Source organism: Pongo abelii, chromosome 19 (assembly GCF_028885655.2).
Source record: "Pongo abelii isolate AG06213 chromosome 19, NHGRI_mPonAbe1-v2.0_pri, whole genome shotgun sequence".
In the NCBI taxonomy this organism is placed as follows: Eukaryota; Metazoa; Chordata; class Mammalia; order Primates; family Hominidae; genus Pongo; species Pongo abelii.
In genome coordinates, this window is record NC_072004.2 from 13,570,489 (window position 1) to 13,593,363 (window position 22,875).

The 22,875-nt window shown below is 42.1% G+C and overlaps 1 protein-coding gene across 1 annotated transcript in view; it reads right to left on the bottom strand.

Moving 5' to 3' along the window:
- HS3ST3A1 (heparan sulfate-glucosamine 3-sulfotransferase 3A1) overlaps positions 1 to 21,914 on the bottom strand; it is a 107,414-nt gene extending 85,500 nt beyond the window's left edge. Inside the window, exon 1 of the mRNA XM_002827057.6 lies at positions 21,316 to 21,914. Coding sequence (XP_002827103.2) covers positions 21,316 to 21,914 — 599 coding nt within the window. The remainder of the gene's footprint in view (positions 1 to 21,315) is intronic.
- Positions 21,915 to 22,875: the final 961 nt, after the last annotated feature.

Consider the following 22,875-nt stretch of genomic DNA (forward strand, 5'->3'; position numbering starts at 1 on the left):
ATAAAGATGTGGAAACTCTACCACTGTTCTATTGGTACAGTACTGCTGGGAGTGTAAATTCATACAACCATTTTGGACATTGATTTGGCAGTATGTATCAAATGTTCATAGCCTTTGACCTTATGATTCTACTTCCTGAAATGTATTCTAAACTCTTACTCAATATTAGAAATAACATTACAAACAAAGATTTCCATCAAAAGTATCCCTTATAATAGTCCCAAATTAAAAAGTACTTTAAAGGGGTAATGATTACTATGAGATACTCTTAAAAGAAGATTTAGGCTGGGCCTACTGCCTCACTCCTGTAATCCCAGCACTTTGGGAGGCCGAGGTGGGCAGATCACTTGCACTCAGGAGTTCGAGACCAACCTGGCCAACATGGTGAAACCTTGTCTCTACTGAAAAATACAAAAACTAGCTGGGCAGGTGGCGCATACCTGTAATCCCGGCTACTCGGGAGGCTGAGGCAGGAGAATTGGTTGAACTTGGGAGGCAGAGGTTGCAGTGAGCCAAGATCACACTACTGCATTCCAGCCTGGGTGACAGAGCCAGACTCCATCTCCAAAAAAAAAAAAAAAAAAAAAAAAAGCATCATAAGAAATTATGCTTTGAGAGACTGACTGAACTCCTCAGATCACCTGAGGTCGACATGGGGAAGCCCTGTCTCTACTAAAACTACAAAAATTAGTGGGGCCGTGGTGGTGCTTGCCTGTAATCCCAGTTATTGGAGAGCATGGGAGGCAGTGGTTGCAGTGAGCCGAGATGGTGCCCCTGCACTCCAGCCTGGGTGACAGAGTGACTCTGTCTGAAAAAAAAAAAAAAAAAGAAATTATGCATATGCTATGACCTTAATTAGGTTAAAAACAAAACAAAAGCAAGGCTACCAGTTTTGCATTTGCCATGTCTTGCATTTGCCATGTTTTTCGTAAGGGGGAGCATATGCAGTCTGTTTTGCTATAATGCCAGCACATGCGTTCTTCAAATCACTATGCTGATAAAAATTCACAGATCAAAAAAACCACAGAACTTAGAGGAAAATAGGATTAAGGTACAACACTTAAAATTTTCATCAGTGGTACATTAAAAAAAATAAAAAGAACCTAAATAACAATGGTAACACAGTTCCATACATGTTAATGGTTAAGAAATCCAGAAATTCTAAAATAAAAATGACACTTTGACTTTGAAAAAGCCCTAGTGTTTTCTCATGAAGTGGGCATTGGAGGGGTTGCAGTTTGTGAATTATTGTGAAGTGGTGAATGGAAGGTTATCTAAAATCAGATCAGCAAAACATCACACTGTACCCTGTTTATACATTTATACACATAATTAGTATTTGTAAATTAAAAACAAGTTAATAAAAAATAATAATTTTAAAAAGAAAAACAGTAAAGTAAAATCCAGCTTAAAGCCAGATTTTATGGGTAAGACTCAGAACACACACAGTGGACCAGACGCAGTGGCTCACACCTGTTATACTAACACTTTGGGAGGCTGAGGCAGGCAGATCACCTGAGGTCAGAGTTCGAGATCAGCCTGACCAACATGGAGAAACTCCGTCTCTACTAAAAATACAAAATTAGCCAGACGTGGTGGCACATGCTTGTAATCCCAGCTACTCTGGAGGCTGAGGCAGGAGAATCGCTTGAACCCAGGAGGCGGAGGTTGTCGTGAGCCGAGATCCCACCATTGCACTCCAGCCTGGGCAACAAGAGCAAAACTCCGTCTCAAAAACAAACAAAAAAAAGAACACACACAGTCAACTGAGGTCTCTGGTAGGCGGCTGGGGCATGTACCTGTATGTGTGTGCTTGTGTATTCCTGTGAGGCTGGGTGCAACTTTCGCTTTTCTGTATTCACCTGCCGTTTCTTGTGAATGAAAATGCACATAAGCAAATGCAAAGCTCACATTATGTTCAAATGGTATGCTCAAAGATATTAATATTAATATATTAATTCCATTGGAAAAAATTTGCATTTCAATACAAGCATTACAGCAGAACTGACTTAACTTATATGTCTATCATATACATTTATATATGTGCTATATACACATAATAGTAGAAGCTTCTGCAGTGGATGGATCACCTGAGGTCAGGAGTTTAAGACCAGCCTGGCCAACATGGCAAAACTGCATCTGTACTAAAAATACAAAAATTAGCTGGGTGTGGTGGCACGCACCTGTAGTCTCAGCTACTCAGGAGGCTGAGGCATGAGAATCACTTGAACCCGGGAGACAGAGGTTGCAGTGGGCTGAGATCGAGCCACTGCACTCCAGCCTGAGTGACGAAGTGAGACTCTATCTCAAAAAAAAAAAAACAAAAGTAGAAACTTCCTAATTAATAAACTTTAACATAAGCTAATAAAATAATATTTCTAAAGTTGTCTTCACACCCAACACTGTCTGAAAACAACTAGCCACACAAATACAGAATAAATAGATGTGAATCTGCTTGTCAATGAGCAGGCAAAGCAAGCAATGGACTGAATAAATATTTTTACCATCCAAATAAGTTATGTTATATCAATGTTTTGAGAACTTATCTTAAAAACATTATTTGAGGACTAGAATAGCTACAGAACTGTTTTAATAAACTTTGGTCTATCAGATAAGTATTGGGCTAAATGACCCCAAGTTCATTTCCAATGCTAATAATGAGATTTTGTGATAGTGTACTTTTTTCTTAATAACAAGGTACTTTATATTTAGATAAGAATAAATAAACTCAGTTCCCGGGGGTCGCCCTTTAACTACTGTCTGGGCATTTCTGTGCCAATAGAACGTAACACATAGACTCATACTTTTTTATTTCCTAAATGTCACCTGAGAACGGTGTGAAATTTTCTTCCTATTTTAAAATTACCTTGACTTAAGCAAACAGACGCACAAAAAAAGACTTTCCTGGCAAACAGTTTGACCAATGAACAAATGAAAGGAAGTGTTCCTCCTCTTTTTTTTTTCTGATGGATGTTATAAAAGGGGGAACAACTCGTTTGGCAAAGTATAGTACATCATCACTCAAATCTGAGTTCAATAGTTCAAATTTTTAGCGGCCTTGGGGAGGAAGAAAAAGAACTTTCTGTTTTCAAGGAAAATGATTTTGCCTGAGCTTTTAAAACTGAGCTAGCATATTCTACGCAATTCTGATAATAGGCATACATAAAAGTCATATGCCCAAATCAGCGTATTGAAGTTGCTTAAATATCCAGTTATTATTTGGTTTTTAAGAACTTCCTGTTTAAAAGGGCAATAATTTTGCCCGAACCTTTACAATTGTGCTAGTATCCTATGATAATAGGAATACATAAGTCAGAAGTCCAAATCAATATACTCTTGTAGCTATTTAAATGAACTATGATTTATTTGTTTTTTTATAAATGAAGGAAAAACATGCTTGCATGAATAGAGCCAAAATATAATCTGTCCACTGATGTGGTTTGCTAAACGATCAAGGAGTTGCACGTGAAATGAAACATTTAATGCCCAATGTATTTGTAAGATTTCAAAATAATCACCTTTTCATTTGCATAGTACTACTTTCTCATTCATTATATTACTTAATGATTTTCATGCTTTCTTTCCCTAAGAAATCAATCAGTCTATCAGAAATCATATTTAAAATACTATTGTGTCTTTCCGAGCGCCTTATTTTTTAGATAATGCTGTAATACAGAGTAACCTCTGGCAGGCAAAGATTCACATTTGCTCTTTGATAATGTGTAAGTAGCCTGCACAGTTCCTGAGACTCAGTCTTTTGTTAATTTTGTACAGGCAGATCGTTTAAATTCCTGTGAAGATGTTATAGCCATTCATTCTCCAGATATGAGAGAAAAATGCATCTTTGTCAACAAAATTATAGTGGTAACTAACTGAAAAGGAAATAAATTGTGGGTATGAGGAAATTCACTGGAAATCCACAGCCATAGAAAGGCATGAGACGCAGGAGACGTAGAGAAGGTACAAACATTTCGGCATCTGTGAATTTTAGGACTCACAGAAGTCTTCAGAGTTATTCCTTGAAAAAATCTGACTCGACCACTAAGAAAATTTGAAACTGCCTTTAAATCACATTCCCCTTCATGTTGGCCTCTTTGCCCTTTTATTGGTGGGCCTCTGAAGCATTTGATGAGGGCTACTTTCTCTTTTCTCTTCCCCTTTTAGTTTTCTACTTTCTCCTCTGCTGCAGTTGTGTGGAGTTTCTGGTCATGCAATGAAATATTCTAAATTTTGTTACATATATGCAGACAGTCACAAGGAGTCTGGCTTTATTTTAATCAGGATATTAGAAAAGTGAAGATCTCAGGCACTTATTTGTTTAAACTTAAGCCACCAGCTTTTACATTCTTCAGTTTTCTGGGCTCCTCATACTCTCAATTTCTCTTCTCCCTCATCTGCTCCAGAAAAATACCCCTTAACACGTCACCATGCTGCTAAAGGCCTACCCTTAGATTTTTTATCAAACTGGGAAAGAAATTCATGGTGAAATACATTAAATTATTTGCAATATCCCAATATTAAATCTAAAGAGATGACATGAACATAGTTGCTGAACTTTACATACAGTCACTCCACTTATTTTAAATAATATTCAGCTTGAAATTTTCTCTAATTCTTTTCTCTACGAAGCTCTATGAGTTGGAGAGAAATATTTGCTGTGAACTAAATGAGAAATTGAACACTACAATGGCATTTGGCTTAGTTTGGTTTTGTTTTGCCAGAAGCAATACATTTATGAGTCAGACAATAAAGCAATAATACATTGGTTTGGTTTTCTCACTCCTGAGGGTTTTTGCTTTGCTTCGTTTTTGAGGGTTTCTCACCATTACCATGATTTCCAGAGAAGAAAAAGGGAAGTATTGAATGCAAAGCAAAGAGTATCTGGATTCTATGTGCTATCTGGTATTCATAGTGAACACATAAAAATATGTCACTGATGGAAGAATAGCCAATGGTTTAAACTTTTTAAAAAGCCTTCAATGTTAATGAGGAAAAACCATAAGGTATTGAAATTTCTTCATTCTCTGATGAAATTTTCAAGCAAGTATTCAAAAAATGGAGATTCTTAAAGCAAGTTTGTCTTTATTTTCATACTTGCAATGGAGCTTAGAATAGACTGGTACAAGTGCTGCCTTGAAGAAGAACCACTGTGCTTTTACCAAAATGTCCACAAAAATTAAACTGGCATTTCAGATGCTACATGGCTACATGTGTTTAATAATTAAGGCTGGAAACCATAAGCATTCAACCTGCAATTTCCAAAAAAAAAAAAAAAAAAGGAAGAAAGAGAGAGAGAGGAAGGAAGGAAGGGAGGGAGGGAGGGAGGGAGGCAAAGAAGGAAGGAAGGGAGGGAGGGAGGGAGGGAGGGAGACAAAGAAGGAAGGAAGGAAGGATCTGGCTAAAACTCTCTGATAAAAAAAACTATTAAGCCACTGTAGTTAAGTAAACACATAAGCACAGAAACCAGGGCATATAAGTGCAGTGACCAGGAAAAAATACAGTAAGCACATTCTAAACCCTCTTTTCATCTCAGGAAGTTTTATTCACATGGATAACTAGTCATAATCATCACAAAGCAAGTATGAGGATCCCATTGGCTGACTGAAGTCCAGGAAAGATAGGGAAGGTGGCAAAGATTACACAGATACACTGGTGAAGTTCATTACATTCCTGTGTCTTCTGACACATTTCCATTTACTCATCACCCCATGGCATGTGGCTTCTGTCACACCGCAAAAGCCCACCTGGCTTCAACGTCACCAATGACTTCTTAACTCACAAGGCAAATACTAAAACCTGTATTCATCCTTTCTGTAGTATTTGATACCACGGACCTTGAAACCATCCTCCCATCCCCATTACCAGCATTTATTGTGGAAATGTAAATTAGAGCAAAACTTTGAAAGAATTATACCATGAACAACCATTTAGCCACCAATTACAATCTAAATACTCATTTTTCTGTGCTTTTTTTTTTTTTTTTTTTTTTTTTTTTTGAGACGGAGTCTTGTTCTGTCGCCCAGGCTGGAGTGCAGTGGCGCAATCTCGGCTCACTGCAACCTCTGCCTCCCGGGTTCAAGCGATTCTCCTGCCTCAGCCTCACGAGTAGCTGGGATCGCAGGCAGGCACCACCACGCCCAGCTAATTTTTGTATTTTTAGTGGAGACGGGGTTTCACCATGTTGACCAGGCTGGTCTCAAACTCCCAACTCCCACCCGCATCAGCCTCCCAAAGTGCTGAGGTTACAGGCATGAGCCACTGCACCTAGCCCTATTCTCCTTTTTTTTCCCCCTTTTTTAAATGCATTTCCAAGTAAATTGTGGACAGCAGTTCACACTAAACATTTCTGCATGCATGGTATAGACTGCAGAAATTCTCTCTTTGGGTCTAGAATAGAAATAAGCACAAGTAAGACTCGGAAGACCTAGGTCTGCTCCTCTATATACGTTCACATCTTGGCTGTGCTGGCCACTGACACAACCGTAGTGATCACGGCTCCCAAATCTGACCCCTTACTCCTGGGCTCCAGCTTAACCCCGAGCGCTTTCCACTTTATGTGTATGAAACAAAATTGCTCGTTCCCCTTGAGACCTGTTATTCCTCCTTCTGCGTTCCTTTTTTTTTTTTCTTTTTTTTTGAGACGGAGTCTCGCTCTGTCGCCCAGGCTGGAGTACAGTGGCGCAATCTCGGCTCACTGCAAGCTCCGCCTCCCGGATTCAAGCAGTTCCCCTACCTCAGCCTCCAAGTAGCTGGGACTACAGGTGCGGACTACCACGCCCGGCTAATTTTTTGTATTTTAGTAGAGACGGGGTTTCACCATGTTGACCAGCATGGTCTTAATCTCCTGACCTCATGATCCGCCCGCTTCGGCCTCCCAAAGCGCTGGGATTACAGGCGTGAGCCACCACAACCCACCTCTGTGTTCCTTATCACAGTTAAAGTTACTAATAAGTATTCAGCTACTCTCCCTTTCCTCCTCCTTTTCGCATGGCTAGTATTCCACACAGTGTTGTAAGTCCTACTTCTGAAACATCTACCAAATCTTTCCCTCACTTCCCATGCACACCACACTGCTCTAGTTCCAGCCTCTATCATCTGTCCTCTAGATTCCTCAACAGCCACCTACCCCAGTGTGCATCTGTATGCCACCGAGAACTAGATTTCCAAAGCAGAACCAGAGGGGATCTGTGAAGTCAGTCCTCCACTGCAAGCCTTCAATGCCCCCTCCTCTGACTCTGCTTCCAGTGCCTTGAGCAGCCAGTAGAATAGCCATTGGCTTCATGAGGCTACTGAGCTCTTGAAATGTAGTTAACCCAAATTGAAATCTGCAGTAAGTGTAAAATGCATACTGGATTTTAGGCCGGACGCGGTGGCTCACGCCTGTAATCCCAGCACTTTGGAAAGCCGAGGCGGGTGGATCACGAGGTCAGGAGATCGCGACCATGCTGGCTAACGCGGTGAAACCCCGTCTCTACTAAAAAAATACAAAAAAATTAGCCGAGCGTGGTGGCAGGCGCCTGTAGTCCCAGCTACCCGGGAGGCTGAGGCAGGAGAATGGCGTGAACCCAGGAGGCGGAGCTTGCAGTGAGCCGAGATCAAGCACTGCACTCTAGCCTGGGCAACTCAGCGAGACTCTGTCTCAAAAAAAAAAAAAAAAATGCATACTATATTTTGAAGACTTAATAGAAAAAACTGCAAGATTTCTTACTAATGATGTTTTATTTTGATTTCATATTGAAATTATAATGTTTTAGACATATTGGCTTAAGTTAAAATATTATTAAAATTAATTTCATCTCTTTACTCTTACCTCTTTAAAGTAGCTACTAGAAAGTTGAAATTACATATAAGGTTCTCATTACATTTCCATTGGACTGTGCTGACCTTGAATAAAGTCCCAACTCCTTAAACATGATGCTTAATAATCTTCCAGGCCAGGTGCGGTGGCTCACACCTGTAATCCCAGCACTTTGGGAGGTCAAAGCGGGCAGATCACGAGGTCAGGAGATTGAGATCATCCTGGCCAACATGGTGAAACCCCGCCTCTACTAAATATACAAAAATTAGCTGGGTGTGGTGGCGCACGCCTGTAGTCCCAGGTACTCGGGAGGCTGAGGCAGGAGAATCGCTTGAAACCAGGAGGCAGAGGTTGCAATGAGCCGATACCGTGCCACTGCACTCCAATCTGGTGACTGAGCGAGACCCCGTCTCAAAAATAAAAATAATAATAATCTTCAAAAATCTTTCCCAACCTTTGTTCGCAACTTGATGTCTCACTCCTCACCTGCACAGACAGATGAGTGAATGACATGCTGTTTCAGTGCAGAAGTCAGGTAACAATGAAAGTGACCTCACTGTACCCCTACTACTCCTAAATAATTCATATGGTGCCCAGGCATCTAAAGGAAAAAGAGAGTGCAGGGGATGGTTTATAAACTAAACACACTCAAGTACAAAGTCAAGGAAGCATCAAAACAGATTACTAATTGAAAAAAAAAGACCTACCACTACTTTGATTGGTGTTTATGTCTATTTCAAAACAGAATATTTGTAGTTGAGCATATAATCACATTCTAGAAAATGTCATCCTCCCAAACAACTTTGTGCATTTCAAAAATACAGGTCACTGGCATGCAGTTCCAGAGTGCATGACCTAATCCCATTCCTGCACAGCCACAGCGAGCTCTGTTATCTCTGAATTGGATCTTGAATTGGAGTTTCATCACCTACATTCTGCCTCCCTAACATTGCCATGAATATTAGCTGCGGGTGCTTACCTGAGAGTAACCCATAAATAAAGGAAGCACACATGAGGTATTTGAAGCCTCTGGCTTAGCCCAGAAGTCTGCAAACAGCCAGTGGTTTTATAGTTTGGGTCAATAAAGTTTTATTGGAACACAGCCACACATATTCATTTACATATCGTCTGTGGCTGCTTCCATGCTACACAAGCAGAGTTGAGTGGTTGTGATAAACACTGTACCACCCACAAAACCTAAAGTATTTAGTATCTGGCCCTTTCCAGAAAAAAAAAGATTGCTGACACCTGGCCTAAGGGGTCATTACATTTTTGTTTTTTCATTAAACTCATAGTGATTCTATTCACGGTACAGTTCCAAGCCATAGGCATATAAGGTTAAAAGAATTGAAGTTTAGAATCCATAGCATAAAATGTTCACACTTAGTTTCTCAAGGGGCCCTGAAGCACATTCATTTTAGTCTTTTCAAACATGACTTCCATGTACACTAGTCAATGTTTTTCAAACTGTTTTTTTCTATTGAGATCCACTATAACAAATACATTTTACACCCAACCCTTTCAGCACACACACATCTATATAAGTAAATATAACAAACAGAACCAAGTTTGTCAAGACAATACTTGTCTTTCTTACTACATGGGATTCACTCTCTTAGTATAGTCCATTTTATATGTAGTTCCATTTTTTTTTTTTTTTAAGACAGAGTCTCGCTCTGTTGCCCAGGCTGGAGTGCTGTGGCACAATCTCAGCTCACTACAAGCTCTGCCTCCCAGGTTCACACCATTCTCCTGCCTCAGCCTCCCGAGCAGCTGGGACTACAGGGGCCCACCACCACGCCCGGCTAATTTTTTTGTATTTTTAGTAGAGACGGGGTTTCACCATGTTAGCCAGGATGGTCTTGATCTCCTGACCTTGTGATCTGCCTGTCTCGGCCTCCCAAAGTGCTGGGATTAGAGGCGTGATATATAGTTCCATTTTTAAAGAATGATTGATTTTATCAGACATTCATGTCTTGTGATTCACAGTTTGAAAAACTCACTGCTCCACTCCAGCTGTGGATTGTCTAACTCTGACCTTCACCACACGTCACAGGCTGTAAACTTGCAGCCATTCACTTCAGTTGAGATTGATTCGCTTCATCCACACAGATGTTTGTTTGGTTTTCATGTGGGGTTCGGTTTTTAATATATAAATTCTTTTCCAATCTGTTCTTAAAAAGTTGATATTCCAAGTTTCTTTAAAAAGTCAGAGGACAAGGCACTAGGAGCCCTCCTTCCCACTTGGTAACAATCCGTGGGAGCTGAGCAGTTTCTCCAAGGCCTGCTCTCCAATTTGCCACCCTTAGCCAACAGGGCAAATGCACCTGAAAATCCCCAGAATTTTCATCACAAGCTTTAGCTCCCTATGACCTCTCCCCACATAAATATAAAACTGATCCAATCTGTTTTCTTTCCATCATTAAACCCTAGCAAGGCATTCTAGTAGACCCTCTGGCTTTTGAACAAATAATGTTGTAATCCAAAAGCCTCCTACACCAAGCAGTAAGAGTAAGGCCTCATTAGAAAGAAAAAAGTGGCCTGCCTTTCTTAAAACAAGAAAAAACAAAAAAGCAAACACACAACATTTGACAAAGGAAACTACAAGAATAATTAGAGTTCACCAGAAAATTAAACACACACACACATGCACACACACGTGTAAGTTTCTGTTTACTTTGTGAAAAGCTTTGTTTGTGAAATGAAATCACTGCATCGTTGCAGCGTTTTTTCAAAACATGGAGTTAGGGCAAACATGGCTTCCGTTTAGAAAGGTGACGAGGGGAGCAGTTAGCTCCAGGAATGTAACTTTCGTTGCGGCTTAATCCAGTTCCCTTTTGTTAAATACCTGAACTTAATGAGAATCCCCAGAGATTTATGACCATAACAAACACATCATTTTTGACTTTGTCATTCAAACCAGCCAGGCAACTTTGATATTTCCTAGTGAAAGGAGAGATCTAATCCAAGTAAGAACTCTGAAAAAAGGGAAAGAAATTTTATTCCCATAATTTGATTGATTACTTCCTACTCTGAACACTCAAGAGAGAAAAAAGCAAACTTTTTCCTGTCTATACTCAGATTTCTCCTGCTAATCTTTAACAAGCAGGCAACGGCCATAAAACACAAATTATTTCCAAGGACCCAAAGACCAATCACGCTCGATGGGTTCCCATACCTCTAAGTATCAAAATATTGTGGAAAACATCTGAGATGAAAACCAGAAATTTAAAGATTAATTGACCATTGATTCAATTCAATTCAATACTTTAATTTAATAGCTCTGTGAAGTAAAACAAAAAAATAATAATAATGCTATGACTGATTCCATTCAAAAAAATATTTTTATCATTGTTGCAAATCTGCCAAAACTAAACTTATATTTGTGGAGATATGCAATTATTTCCCAATTGCATTTAAGAATTATACCATTGGAATTAGAAGCACTGAGTTCTTGTCTTTCAGCTTAACCTTGGGCAAAGCACTTCTGTTTCTTCCTATTCGGAAGACTATCTTTATCTTTCGGATACCTTCTACCTCCAACATCCTATCTGTTTATGATTCTATCTTATTGAAACTAAAGGAAGTTCAGATCAACAGTCATGTCTTATGTGACTAATGGTCTGACCACTCCAGTAAAGGCTTGGTGCTAATAATGACCAGATGACAGGAAATCAATTAGACAAACATTATTAATAACAATAATAGTGAAGATAGAATAGTACTTGGGATAACAACCAGGTTGTGCTCTCATTGGGGGTATTAACATATCTGAAGAATTTTTAAAAAGCATCAATCCAAAGGTGAAAATATGGAATAGTGAAAAAGACAGACTGGCAGAGTGGCTCAGCAAGCTTCCGGGAGAGCACTGGATTGGGGGATCCCTACAGTGCAAAAGGGACCTCAGGGTAGCTCGATGACACTAGCCACGGCACATGGGCCTCAGCTCTCCTTGCTGCAATTCCAGGAGCAGCAAGCGTCCTTCTGATTACATTTATTTTCTTTTTCTTTTCTTTTTTTTTGTTTTGAGACAGAGTCTCACTCTGTTACCCAGGCTGGAGTGCAGTGGTAAGATCTTGGCTCACTGCTACCTCTGCCTCCCAGGCTCTGGCCATACTCTTACCTCGGCCTCTGGAGTACCTGGGATTACAGGCATGGCCACCACACCCGGCTAATCTTTTGTATTTTGGGTAGAGACAGGGTTTTATCGTGTTGCCCAGGCTGGTCTCGAACTCCTGACCTCAAGTGATCTGCCTGCCTCAGCCTCCCAAAGTGCTGGGATTCCAGGCATGAGCCACAGCACCCAGCTCTGATTACATTTTTGACAACATATTGGCTTACTCACATAGCAATTTGGAGAGTGTTTTTAGTGGTTATTGTTATTTTGTAATAAATGGGGGAAAAATCAATTGAATGACACAAGATTTCTGATATGTTCAACAAGATAAGTTCTGTGATCACACGACTTCTTTAGAGAAAGGGAGAAAAGTTGACAAAAATGAAGGCGGTTTTAGTTATTCCATAATAGGCCAATTGACTAACAGATATATTTAAATACTTTTAAAAATTCACTTTACAACCATATTTTAATGTATTGCCCAAATTTCCTTTTTTCTTTTTTTTTTTTTTTTCTTTTTTTCTTTTTTGAGACAGAGTCTCACTCTGTTGCCCAGGCTGGAGTGCAGTGACGCAATCTCAGCTCAATGCAGCCTCTGCCTCCTGGGCTTAAGCGATTCTTGTACCTCAGCTTCCCAAGTAGCTGGGATTGCGGGGCATCCATGACCACATCTGGCTAATTTTTGTATTTTTAGTAGAGATGCGATTTCACCATGTTGGCCAGGCTGGTCTCGAACTCCTGCCCTCAAGTGATCTGCCTGCCTCTGTCTCCCGAAGTGCTGGGATTCCAGGCATGAGCCACCACACCTGGCCCTAACGTGCTGCCCAATTTTCTAACTAAAGGTCCAAGATCAGAATGTCCAAGTCACTCTACCACATGGGGCAGCCTTTCAATCCCCTGCACCTTTGAGACACTGATGGCTTGCTATGTAGGCAGGAACTACCTGTGGGCAGTTCTGCCAGAGACCTTCATAGAGATCATTCACCCCAGTGGTGAGGCACTGGCATGCTGGAGGTGGGTGAATCTGGGTTTGGCAGTAGTTCTATGACGTACATAGTCCTACGACCTTGGACAAGTTATTTCATCTTTCTGAACCTGTTTTCTGATCTATAAAATGTAGAAAATGATAGGACCTGCTTAAAAATAGAAATCCTATTAATAACATCAGACTACGAGCGACAGATCATTCCGCATCATCCAGCACATAGCGTGGCCTCAACAAATACAGTTAATATCACCTCACCTCTAAAATGATAGATTTCATCAAAGATACACTGCAGGGTCCAATTATTTTGCTATTTTTAAAAAGGCTAAAACGCATGAAGAAAAGTGTATAGCCACTAAAATGGAAAAATGCCAAACAAGTAGAGGATGGTATTAAATCACAGAAATTATTTTTAACTACATAAGCATTTGCAGTCTGTCCCTCGCACGAAAGCAGTTGATAAAACGGAACCAATAAAGATAAGTGAATGAACGATTAAAAGAAAATACTGTTAGTTTCTCGGAGTCTCTTGATGGAGTGGGTGTTGTTTTGTTTTGCTTAAGTAAAAATGTAATATGGATAAAACTATTTTTACAGTTGTTAAAAATATCAGAGGAAATGTTTTGAGGGAGATTTTCATTACTCTAGTCAACCAGAAGCCCAGATAAACACAATTGTGTATTTAAAAACAGAAGCAGAAAACGACAGCACACCACCTAGACAGGAACTTTGAGTCTGATAACGCTGGGAGCGTGGCTGAGCAGTTTCAGTGGAATAAACCCGCATAGTTAGAAGGTGCAATGAAAGTGGTCCTCCAGAGCTCTGAAAGTTGCACTTTCTCTCTTCCTGCCTCTTCCTTGAATGCGTTAATTGCTCCAGGTCTGTTTTGCTCCTATGGAAAGTTTCATAACCCAAAGTGTCTACAACAAAGGTTAAAACAAGTGAAGTAAGCAGATAAAATTCCTAAGCTGGCCTCAAAAATCTGGACCGTGTTGTCATCTTTGCCATAAGGTGCATCTACAGCTCTGGCCCTATCTATTTTCCCTATAACCAGCTTTCAACCACTGACACCTGTTCCTTCTATGTTTGTAGCAAAAAAAAAAAAAAAGTCATACGCCCAAGTCTGATTTTCCTCTGACCCTTACTTTAGTTTTTAGCTCTTTGTGCCCTCAGAGACCTGTCATTTACATCAACGTTTTTGTTCTCTATGACAAGAAGCTTTGGCGAAACTTTCACACCTTCTTCACTTTACATTTGCCCCCCGTAGAAGACAGAAAGAAAGGAATACAAAACTGTCTCTGTGCTTGGTTCGGGAACAAGAGAGTAGGAGGGAGCCGTGAGCCAATATGATTATGAAATCAGCTGAAGGAAAGATCAGCATGTCTGGAAGCAACAGGTGCGGGGCAGGGGAGGGGAAGCTGGCGGGCCCATCCTGGGGGCCCTTCCGAAGGAAAGGAAAGAAGAAACACAGAATAAAAGAGAATAAGCACAGACAGGATTTCAGTATGAGCCCTCATCCTTCAACGCCTGTTAGGCTTCTGCTGCCTTCTTTGCTGTTTTCACCTTTGATTTTAGAATCATTTTAGATATTACAATTGTGAAAAATAGTACAGAGAATTCGCATACCCCTTTCACCCAAATGATCATCTTAGGGGATATCATAACCCTAGAACAGCACAACGATCAAAACCAAGAAACTGACGTTGGTATAATGTTATTAACTAAGCTGCACACATTATCCACATTTCCCCAGTTTTCCCATAAATGCCTTAGTTCGGACCCAGGATCCGACCAAGGGCACCCTCGTGTTTACTTGTTAGTAATGACTCACCTTTGTCTCCCCACATCTGGGATAGCTTAGCGGTCTTGGCGTTGTTTTGTATGATCCTGACACTTTTGCAGAGTACTGGTCAAGTATTTTGTAAAATGTCCCTCAATCAGTGTTCGTCTAATGTTTTCTCATGGCTATACCGGGGTTATGGATTTGGGGGAAGATTACCACACAGGTGAAGTGCCATCCTATTGTATTATATCGGGGATTATGATCTCAACACAACAGGGAATGCTAACCTGGGTCACGTGGTTAAGGTGGTGTCTGTCAGTTTCTCCACTCAATCTGTCCTATTTGTCCCTTTCATCCTGCCTTCCTTTAATCTGACCACCACCCTTCATCCCAGCCTGCTCTCCCAGGCCCTGGACTGCACGCGCAGAAACGCCTGTCCTGTCGGAACTCTCAAAGCGCTTTCCTGTGAAGCTGTCCGGTGTGTGGTGGACAGGATTCTCAACAGGGCATCTCAGGCACCTGAAGGGTTAAACAGGCTTCTGTTTAGAATCACAGGACCCTCCTCCAGAGCCTGTACCACACAGGGGAAGGAACAGGCCTGCATTACTGATGTTGAAATAAAATCATCTGGAAGTATTTTCATTTGAAGCTGGCTTTCAGACATAGAGGCAAAACACACTAACAAAAGTAATCTGGGGCATATGGTATTCCTTTCAGTCATAGGCATTTTTAATATAAATCCCCTAATCATTTATATCTTGGTTTTCAGTTTATTGTGAAGCCAAATCTCTTATTTCTCTCCAAAGAATAAACTCCCTGCCTAAAAGAAGTGAATTATCCTTGTTTGAAAAGAAGGCAAAGTGCAGCTCATCCGTACTAGGCAGATCATCTTGCTATAAGTGCTACCTAAACACAAGCTTTTGTTGTTGCTGTAGTTTCTTTTTTAAATTGAGACTGCAAATATGCTCTATGATGATGAGGTTTTTCAAAGTTCTCTCTTTAGGGGTTCCTTGCTGACTCCTCCTCCCACTAGGTGGCGCTACACATCACATTCAAAGTGGGCTGTTCGAGTCGGTGAATAGTTTGTGTTAAAACCTTTGCAAAAATGTCTCTCGAACTCCCGATGGCAAGTACTAAACTTCATTGTTAATTAAACACTTCCCCTGTCTCTTTTCACATTTATTGTCATCAGACAACTGAAACAGGCCAGTTCTAAATTTCTGTAATACAGTCGGGCAATCTTAGGATAAATGTAAATTTTTAGGGGCATGAAGAATCATGACTACATAGTAAGGCAAAAATTAAAGAGTTACATCACGAAGGCAAGAAATTGGGGAAAGGCTTCCATTCACTAACTCAGCATTGCCTGGAATATGATCCCAATAGTGCCCACCCAAATTCTTCCCTACTCAGGATGTCCAATATTGCTCAGAAGTTCCCCAACTACTTAATAACATTCCTCTCATAAATTCAATTTCTAAATTTTGGCTTCACAACAGTTTATTTATTCACTATATAAATATCCCCCATAGAGATTTTTAAACTGTATCAAATTAGCGAAAGTTTTAAAGTGCTGACAAGCATTTTTAAGACATCCTTATAAAATGCAAAGATGAGGGAGTACAATTTCCTCTGATTACATATTAGAGGCACATATTTAATAAGAAACCTTATGTTCACAATTGCAACTCATCACTTAAGCAGAACAAATGTTCTAAAAGCTTGGAGTTTAATATCATTAGGAAACCCATACCAAGAAATGATGCTCTTTTTCAGCCAAGTTACTATCACTTGGTGGAGGAAGATATCCCCCTAAGGAAAAGAGCTAAGAATATCAAGTTCCCAACTGGGCCCAGCAATTTGACTGATGGTAATTGCAATTTGCAATTGTTCAACTGTGTCCCGGAGAGATACGAGGCCTTTGTTGTTGTTGTTGTTGCTGTTGTTGTTGTTGTTGTTGATATCAGAGAGTTTTGCTTGCTCTGCAACACCCTTCTTATGAAGTAAGCATCTGGTCTATGTGAGGTTAGCCCCTATTGTCATTAATTACACAGGCTTATTTCATTCCTATGACCCTGCCAAAATACAGATTTGGCACTTATTCTTTCCTGGCCAATCAACAGACTTATTTACAGGAGACAAATATTTTGGCCAGGGTATTTTCTTTTTAAAGAGCAGGCCGGAGATTATAATGTAGTGGTGGATTTTCATAGAAGTCTATGAATTTCACATGAAGTGTAAGAGCGTATTATAAATCTCATCCCTGTAAAGGAACATTCATTCACACAAGGCATTCCAGTCCAAGCTCTACCAAGTGTTTTTGGTGTTGTTTAATGCCTGGACTATGATCTCAATAGTGTCCCCAAACTGTTCCCTACTCAGGATGTCCAATATTGCTCAGAAATTCCCCATCTACTTAGTAACTTTCCTCTCATAAATTCCATCATTGTCCCTGCCTTCTCGGTGTCTGCTCCTGCATGTGTGAAGGCGCACACACACACACACACACACAGATACACACACACACACACACACACACACACACACAGAGGAACTAGGCTGATCAACTTGCATTTCTGGTTGTCTATTGGGGATGAGCCCAGAGTTCAGACATTTAGCAAACTAGATGACAGTATTTTGGGTCCCCAACCTGTGACCAGGTGGGGAATGTCTAGGTACTGAGAACTTCTATAGACAAGTACTCTAGACTCAGAGTCCAAAGCAACATCTCACTCTCTTCCTAGCCATCATCTACTCCCAATGTTCTTTCCTCTGCCCTAAGGACAGAGCGCCCTTGGCCTTCAGTCCACATGACCTTGCATGGGTGGCCAGACTGCAGCTTCGTGGCTCGGATTTCATTTCAAACTCTTCACACAGAAGGGGCTTGCACAGTACAGGAGGGTGGGAAACTGCACATGGAGAGACTTTGCAGCTGCTCCCAGCTGCTACGAAATGCCAATTTCTCCTCCTAGGAATCGAAAGGGCCTCTGCTCAGTACGCCTCTCTAATGGACTTGGAAAACGGGGCCATGATCATTCGAGGCCAGAAAATTTCAAATTTTGATGAAGTCAGGGGAGCACTAGCTCCTAAACTGTGAGCTGGACAATCTTTGATCTTCCTATATGCTCTAGAATAAAATGATTCTAGTGATATCCTTCTCTGCTGAAATTGTCCAGACTTGCTAAAGAAAAGAAACTGAAATATAAGAAATAGACATGCTAGTGTAAGAGACTGGATAATAAATATTTCCTATCTTGTACCAAAATAATAGACTGAACTGTTATTGAATCTAAACATTTATATACATACATATGTATGTGTATGTGTACACACACGTACACACATATTTAACTACTTTATCAATAAGTATCTTTTAGCTTACAAGAAAAAAAGAGACATACCTTCTAGTTGGTGCAGATAGAAACAAGCAGAAGAGAGCCTCCTTATTAAATTCTAAGCTCGCCTGCTCTTGAACTACAGTAGAGGTATTCAGTCCTGACTTCCAGCAAAGATCTCAATGTTCTGAAGCTACGGAAACTTTTTCCTTTCCTTTATGAAGCCACCATACATACAAGAGAAATGGACACTATTCATTGCAAGGGACTGCTTTACTGTGACATGTAAGCCACAGACATTTGTTGTAGTGATATCATGTCTGCTAAATTAAGTAATGAGGAGTGTTTTTTTTTAAAACTCCATCAGGGTCGAGTTTCTCAGCATATAAAAATTTGCCTTTGTTTTATTTATTTTAGAGGAAGTCTATTAGGACATTTAAATTAGTGAGAATAATTTTCTTTCTAGAGATTTTGAATAATAAATGTTTTCTTTATCTTTACTACAAGTGTGTTCAAATGAAGGAAGTGTTTATTACTTCACTCTTGGAAAAAACTTCATGAAATATTTTATTTTCTTCCCAGTGAGAGTAATTGACTGAAAAAGTTCAGCAACAGGCATTTCTAACTCACAAACTCATTCTCCAAGACACTTTCTTCAAACTTGCTAATTGCAGCAGATTTGTCCCTTTGTGAGGACAGTAGGTGGCACTGCCACCACAAACTATCATGGCTAACTGAGTGATTTCACCGGGCAAAAAAAGGCTAGACATTTTAGGATTCTCCCGTGTCAATGTACACCTAAAAATAATTATACAGGTTTTTCTCTTCCATAATTCACTGCTGGGTGCAAATATCTGGAATTTATTTCTGTTCATGTGTGTGTGTCTGTGATAGTGTGGTCATAAGTGTGTGGTACAAATCCTGTATTGCAAAGTTTGGGCTGACTCATGCAGGTCTAACTGAATCCCCTGTTCTAAACTATTAGCTAAATATAAGTAGCTAAAATGCACTTAATATTTAAGTGGCATTCTGGGTGGGAGATTTTTTTTTTCATAGTTGAGCCTTCAGTCTTGCTCACAAACATCAAACTCCAAGTTCAGAGCCAAGATGAAAGAGAACTGTGGGGAAATTTCATTAAACAATCACATAATCCAGGCTCCATAGGTTGGATTTTTTTTTTTAAATGTTTCCTATGTAATTGAGTTAAACGTAAATTTATGCATCCAATAAAAAACCACTGCAAATGGTAAAACAAAGACATTGCTCCAACACTTAGAAAATTAAATTCACCAAACCATGAAGTCTACTGTGCAGTTATTTTTGTAACCACCATAAATTGCTTTACAAAACTCTTCTGCTGGAGTAAACAATCCAGAAAGAGATTTACTTTATAGCATACATTCAGTTTCCAAAGGAAAGACTGGCCTACAAGTTTATGACTCTTTTTTTCTTTTTTTTTCTTTCTTTCTTTTTTAAAAAAAAATACTTGTGTTTCTGGTTACCTTGAAACCTTCCTCCCCTTACAGGATCTCAGAAAGGTCCACGGAAAATAAGATCCAGGTCTGCAGATACACTGTGCCCTCAAATACTCATTTCTGGAATAAGAAGAAACAATCCTACTTTGTGGAAATAAAGTTTATATGGCAAAAGGAAAATAAAGGGTTTTCGTACTAAATATTTCACCATATTTAATAGCACCTCAGCGCCCAAAGTAGTGTTAGATGTTTCAGACAGTCAGCTTGAAATGTGTTCACTTACAGCATGGTACGAGGCCGAATTCAATGCAAACTGCTATAGATAAGAGTTTTAGGGGTCTTTAATCACTTCTTTCTCGTGTCCTTGATGGAAAAAACAGAGCTGCCTTTGTGCTAAAAAGAAGGACCTGTTGTTTCCAGATTCAACAGGTCATTTTTATAAGAACTTCCCAGAGGATACAACATAGATGACAGAAACACGAGGGTATATTTTAAGTGGCTGATGATTTTAAACGATATATAATCTATATTAAGGGAAGGTTGTTTGTTTTTTCTTTCCAACAAATGGAAAGTTACTGTTTTAAAAGTGTTTAATGTTCGAATTCTATTTTTAGGGCCAAATCTTTTCTCTATGAGTGGATTTACTGTAAATTCAGCTCCTGAAATCAATCTGAGGTGCAATTGGCCCCTCAAGTAAATAAACTTGTCAAATCATATCCATTTCTGTGTTGGGGATGAATGATTAATTTAATGGGCTTTTTGAAATATACCTAAATTGTATTGTAACTTTTGTAACATTGTTTCAGTTAAAATAACAAAGAGAATGCATATTTTATGAATAAGATAAACTTTATAAAATGGAGAATTCTAGCAATGTAATTTTGACTGGTACTATGAAGAAAGAAAAAAAAAAGCCAATATATTATGGCAAACAAAATCCAGGCAACACTAGATTTATTAGAATCTGGCTGATTTTATTATTAAAGGTGGTCCGAATTTGAAGACACTGGCAAATTTAAGATTAAGATCTAAGAGAGACTTATTTCCTAAACTGTACTGGCAAAGTTGCGCCAATGTATTTTTCTCTCTTTTGTCTTCTTCTTTTAATTGGCTACCTTATTTGTAAAGAGGATTGAAGATCTTTAGAAAAGTTTCTGTCAGTCAAGAGACAAAAGTTACTTTTCCCTACAAATATCAAAAGCACTTTACAAAACTCATTCCTTGCCCTCAAACAAAAGTTATTGCCAAGCGTCCTTTAAAATACAGTGCCTGGCTGCTTTCCCTTGCTCAGACAGACATATATTTTCCAAACTACCCAGATTCTCTGGTTCTTGACACTTTTACTAAGTCGCTATATTACTTCCCACCTAGGACAACTATCTGGCAAAAGGTCAAGGTAAATAAATACCTGATGGTAAAGACTGTGTTAACCACAGAGAACTTTCCAAAAGATAAAGAATGAAAACGAGCTTCCTTGGGAAGAAGAAGGAAATCTATTAATTGTTGAACAGGTTTCTAATTTAGAAGAGACTTCTTTTACATGAATACTTTCGCAGAGCAGGAGAAAGGGACCAGACTGGCTATTTGCTGGCAAGGGATTCCCAAGGATGAAAATGGCCAGAATTTCCCTCCCACTCTCTCCCTCAACATCCACTTCCCAGGAAGGAGAAGGCGGAGAGGGAAGAAAGACCCCTGATGACCCTTCGCCTTCTGCGTGAATTGGGGAGGAAGGCGAACTGGGGGTCACCGAGGGCTCTCCCACGTCTTTCCCAGCCCAGGACCCCCGGATCCTTCAGCCCCCGCCCGGGACCGCCCCGCTCACCGGTACCAGGCGAGGCCCTTGTCGTAGCTGCGGTCGAAGAAGTGGGGCTCAGCGCCCACGGCGCGCACGTCGGGGTGCACGCGCAGGAACTCCAGCAGCGCCCGCGTGCCGCCCTTCTTCACGCCGATAATGATGGCCTGCGGCAGCTGCTTGCTGCCTTCGTCCAGGAGCAGCGCCAGGGTCCCCGGCGGGGCCTCGGCCACGGTGCTTCCGGCCCCGGAGCCGCCGGGACCCCCTGCCAGGCCAGGGGACTCCTCTTCCCAGGCCGCCTCCTCGCCGTCGTCGCGGGGCGCGGGCGGCCGGCGCCTCCGCCACTGCTGCAGTTGCAGGAGGCGCTTTCTCTGTGCCGCCGCCGGCCACACCGCCAGCTCCCGCGGGCCTCCGGCCAGGACGCCGCCACCAGGGGCCCCCGCCTCCTCGCCGCCGCCGGACAGCCCCACGACGGGGCCGGACAGGGTCTGGCAGCGCTCGGCCAGGCAGTAGAAGACATAAAGGGACGTGAGCAGGGAGCAGAGCATCAGCAAGAACTTCCGGAAGATGCTGCGGGACAGCGGCTCGGCCGAGGTGGAGAGGGCGCCGGCCGGGCCCGGAGGGGCCATCCTAGCCGGAGGCGACGTCGGGCAACGCGCCGGCCATGCTAGGCCTGGACCCCGACAGGTGCCAGAGCATCCCCCCGGCGGGCCAGCGCGCTGGACGGAGGCCACATCGCCGTGCGCCCCTGTGGCCGTGCAAACTGTCCCGGGAGGCAGCGGCCGGGGCTCCGCGGGAAGACGGAATCCCGGGGGCCCCGCGCAGGATCCCTGCCTCCAGTCAAGGGGGCGGGAAGGGGAACGCGGGTCCGTGCTTAAGAAACCATCGTCTTAGACTCTCCCAAGTCCTGAGCTTGGGGCAGCCTCGGCCCCCCCGGTTCCCCGCAAGAGTCGCCGGAATCGGGGTCTTGGCAGCGGTGTCGAAGACGTGCGTCTCAGCCCCGGCCCCGAGAGACTTCTCGGCGCGGATCTCTGCTCAGCGATCCTGCATCCGTGGCTCGGTCCCGGTGAGGGCACGCGCGGCTGCCGGCCCTCTGCGCTCCGTGCACTCCAGGCAGTGGCGAGCGACAGTGACCTCCAGCCCCGGCTTTCTCTGGTCCCCTTGCCCTCTGGGCGCGTTCTTTCCGCCCGGGTTCAGGTTCTTTCCGCCAAGGAGCGAGGTCCCCCCGAGTCCCTCTGCCCGAGCGGGAGACAGGAGGCCCGTGCAGGGCCGTCCACTCTCCGTACGCGCCGGGTTGCTCCAAACTGCTCTTGGACCCCACCTGTGAGCCGCGTGGCTGGGCTGGGCTGGGCTGCGCGGGACCTGTCAGCGGCCCCCGCCACTGTGCTCGCAGGCGCTCACCGGCTGCCTCCTGGGCCGCCGCTGCCGCCGCCACACGTGGGACGCCGAGGGCAGCAAACTTGCTGGTGACGTCAACGGCCCGGGCCGGACCAGCCCCCGGACGAGCGCAGCGGGGCGCGGACCAGCGGCCAGGCGGGGCCAGACGGGCGGGGTGGGATGGAGAAAAGGTGGCGCGGGCTCCGCAGCAGC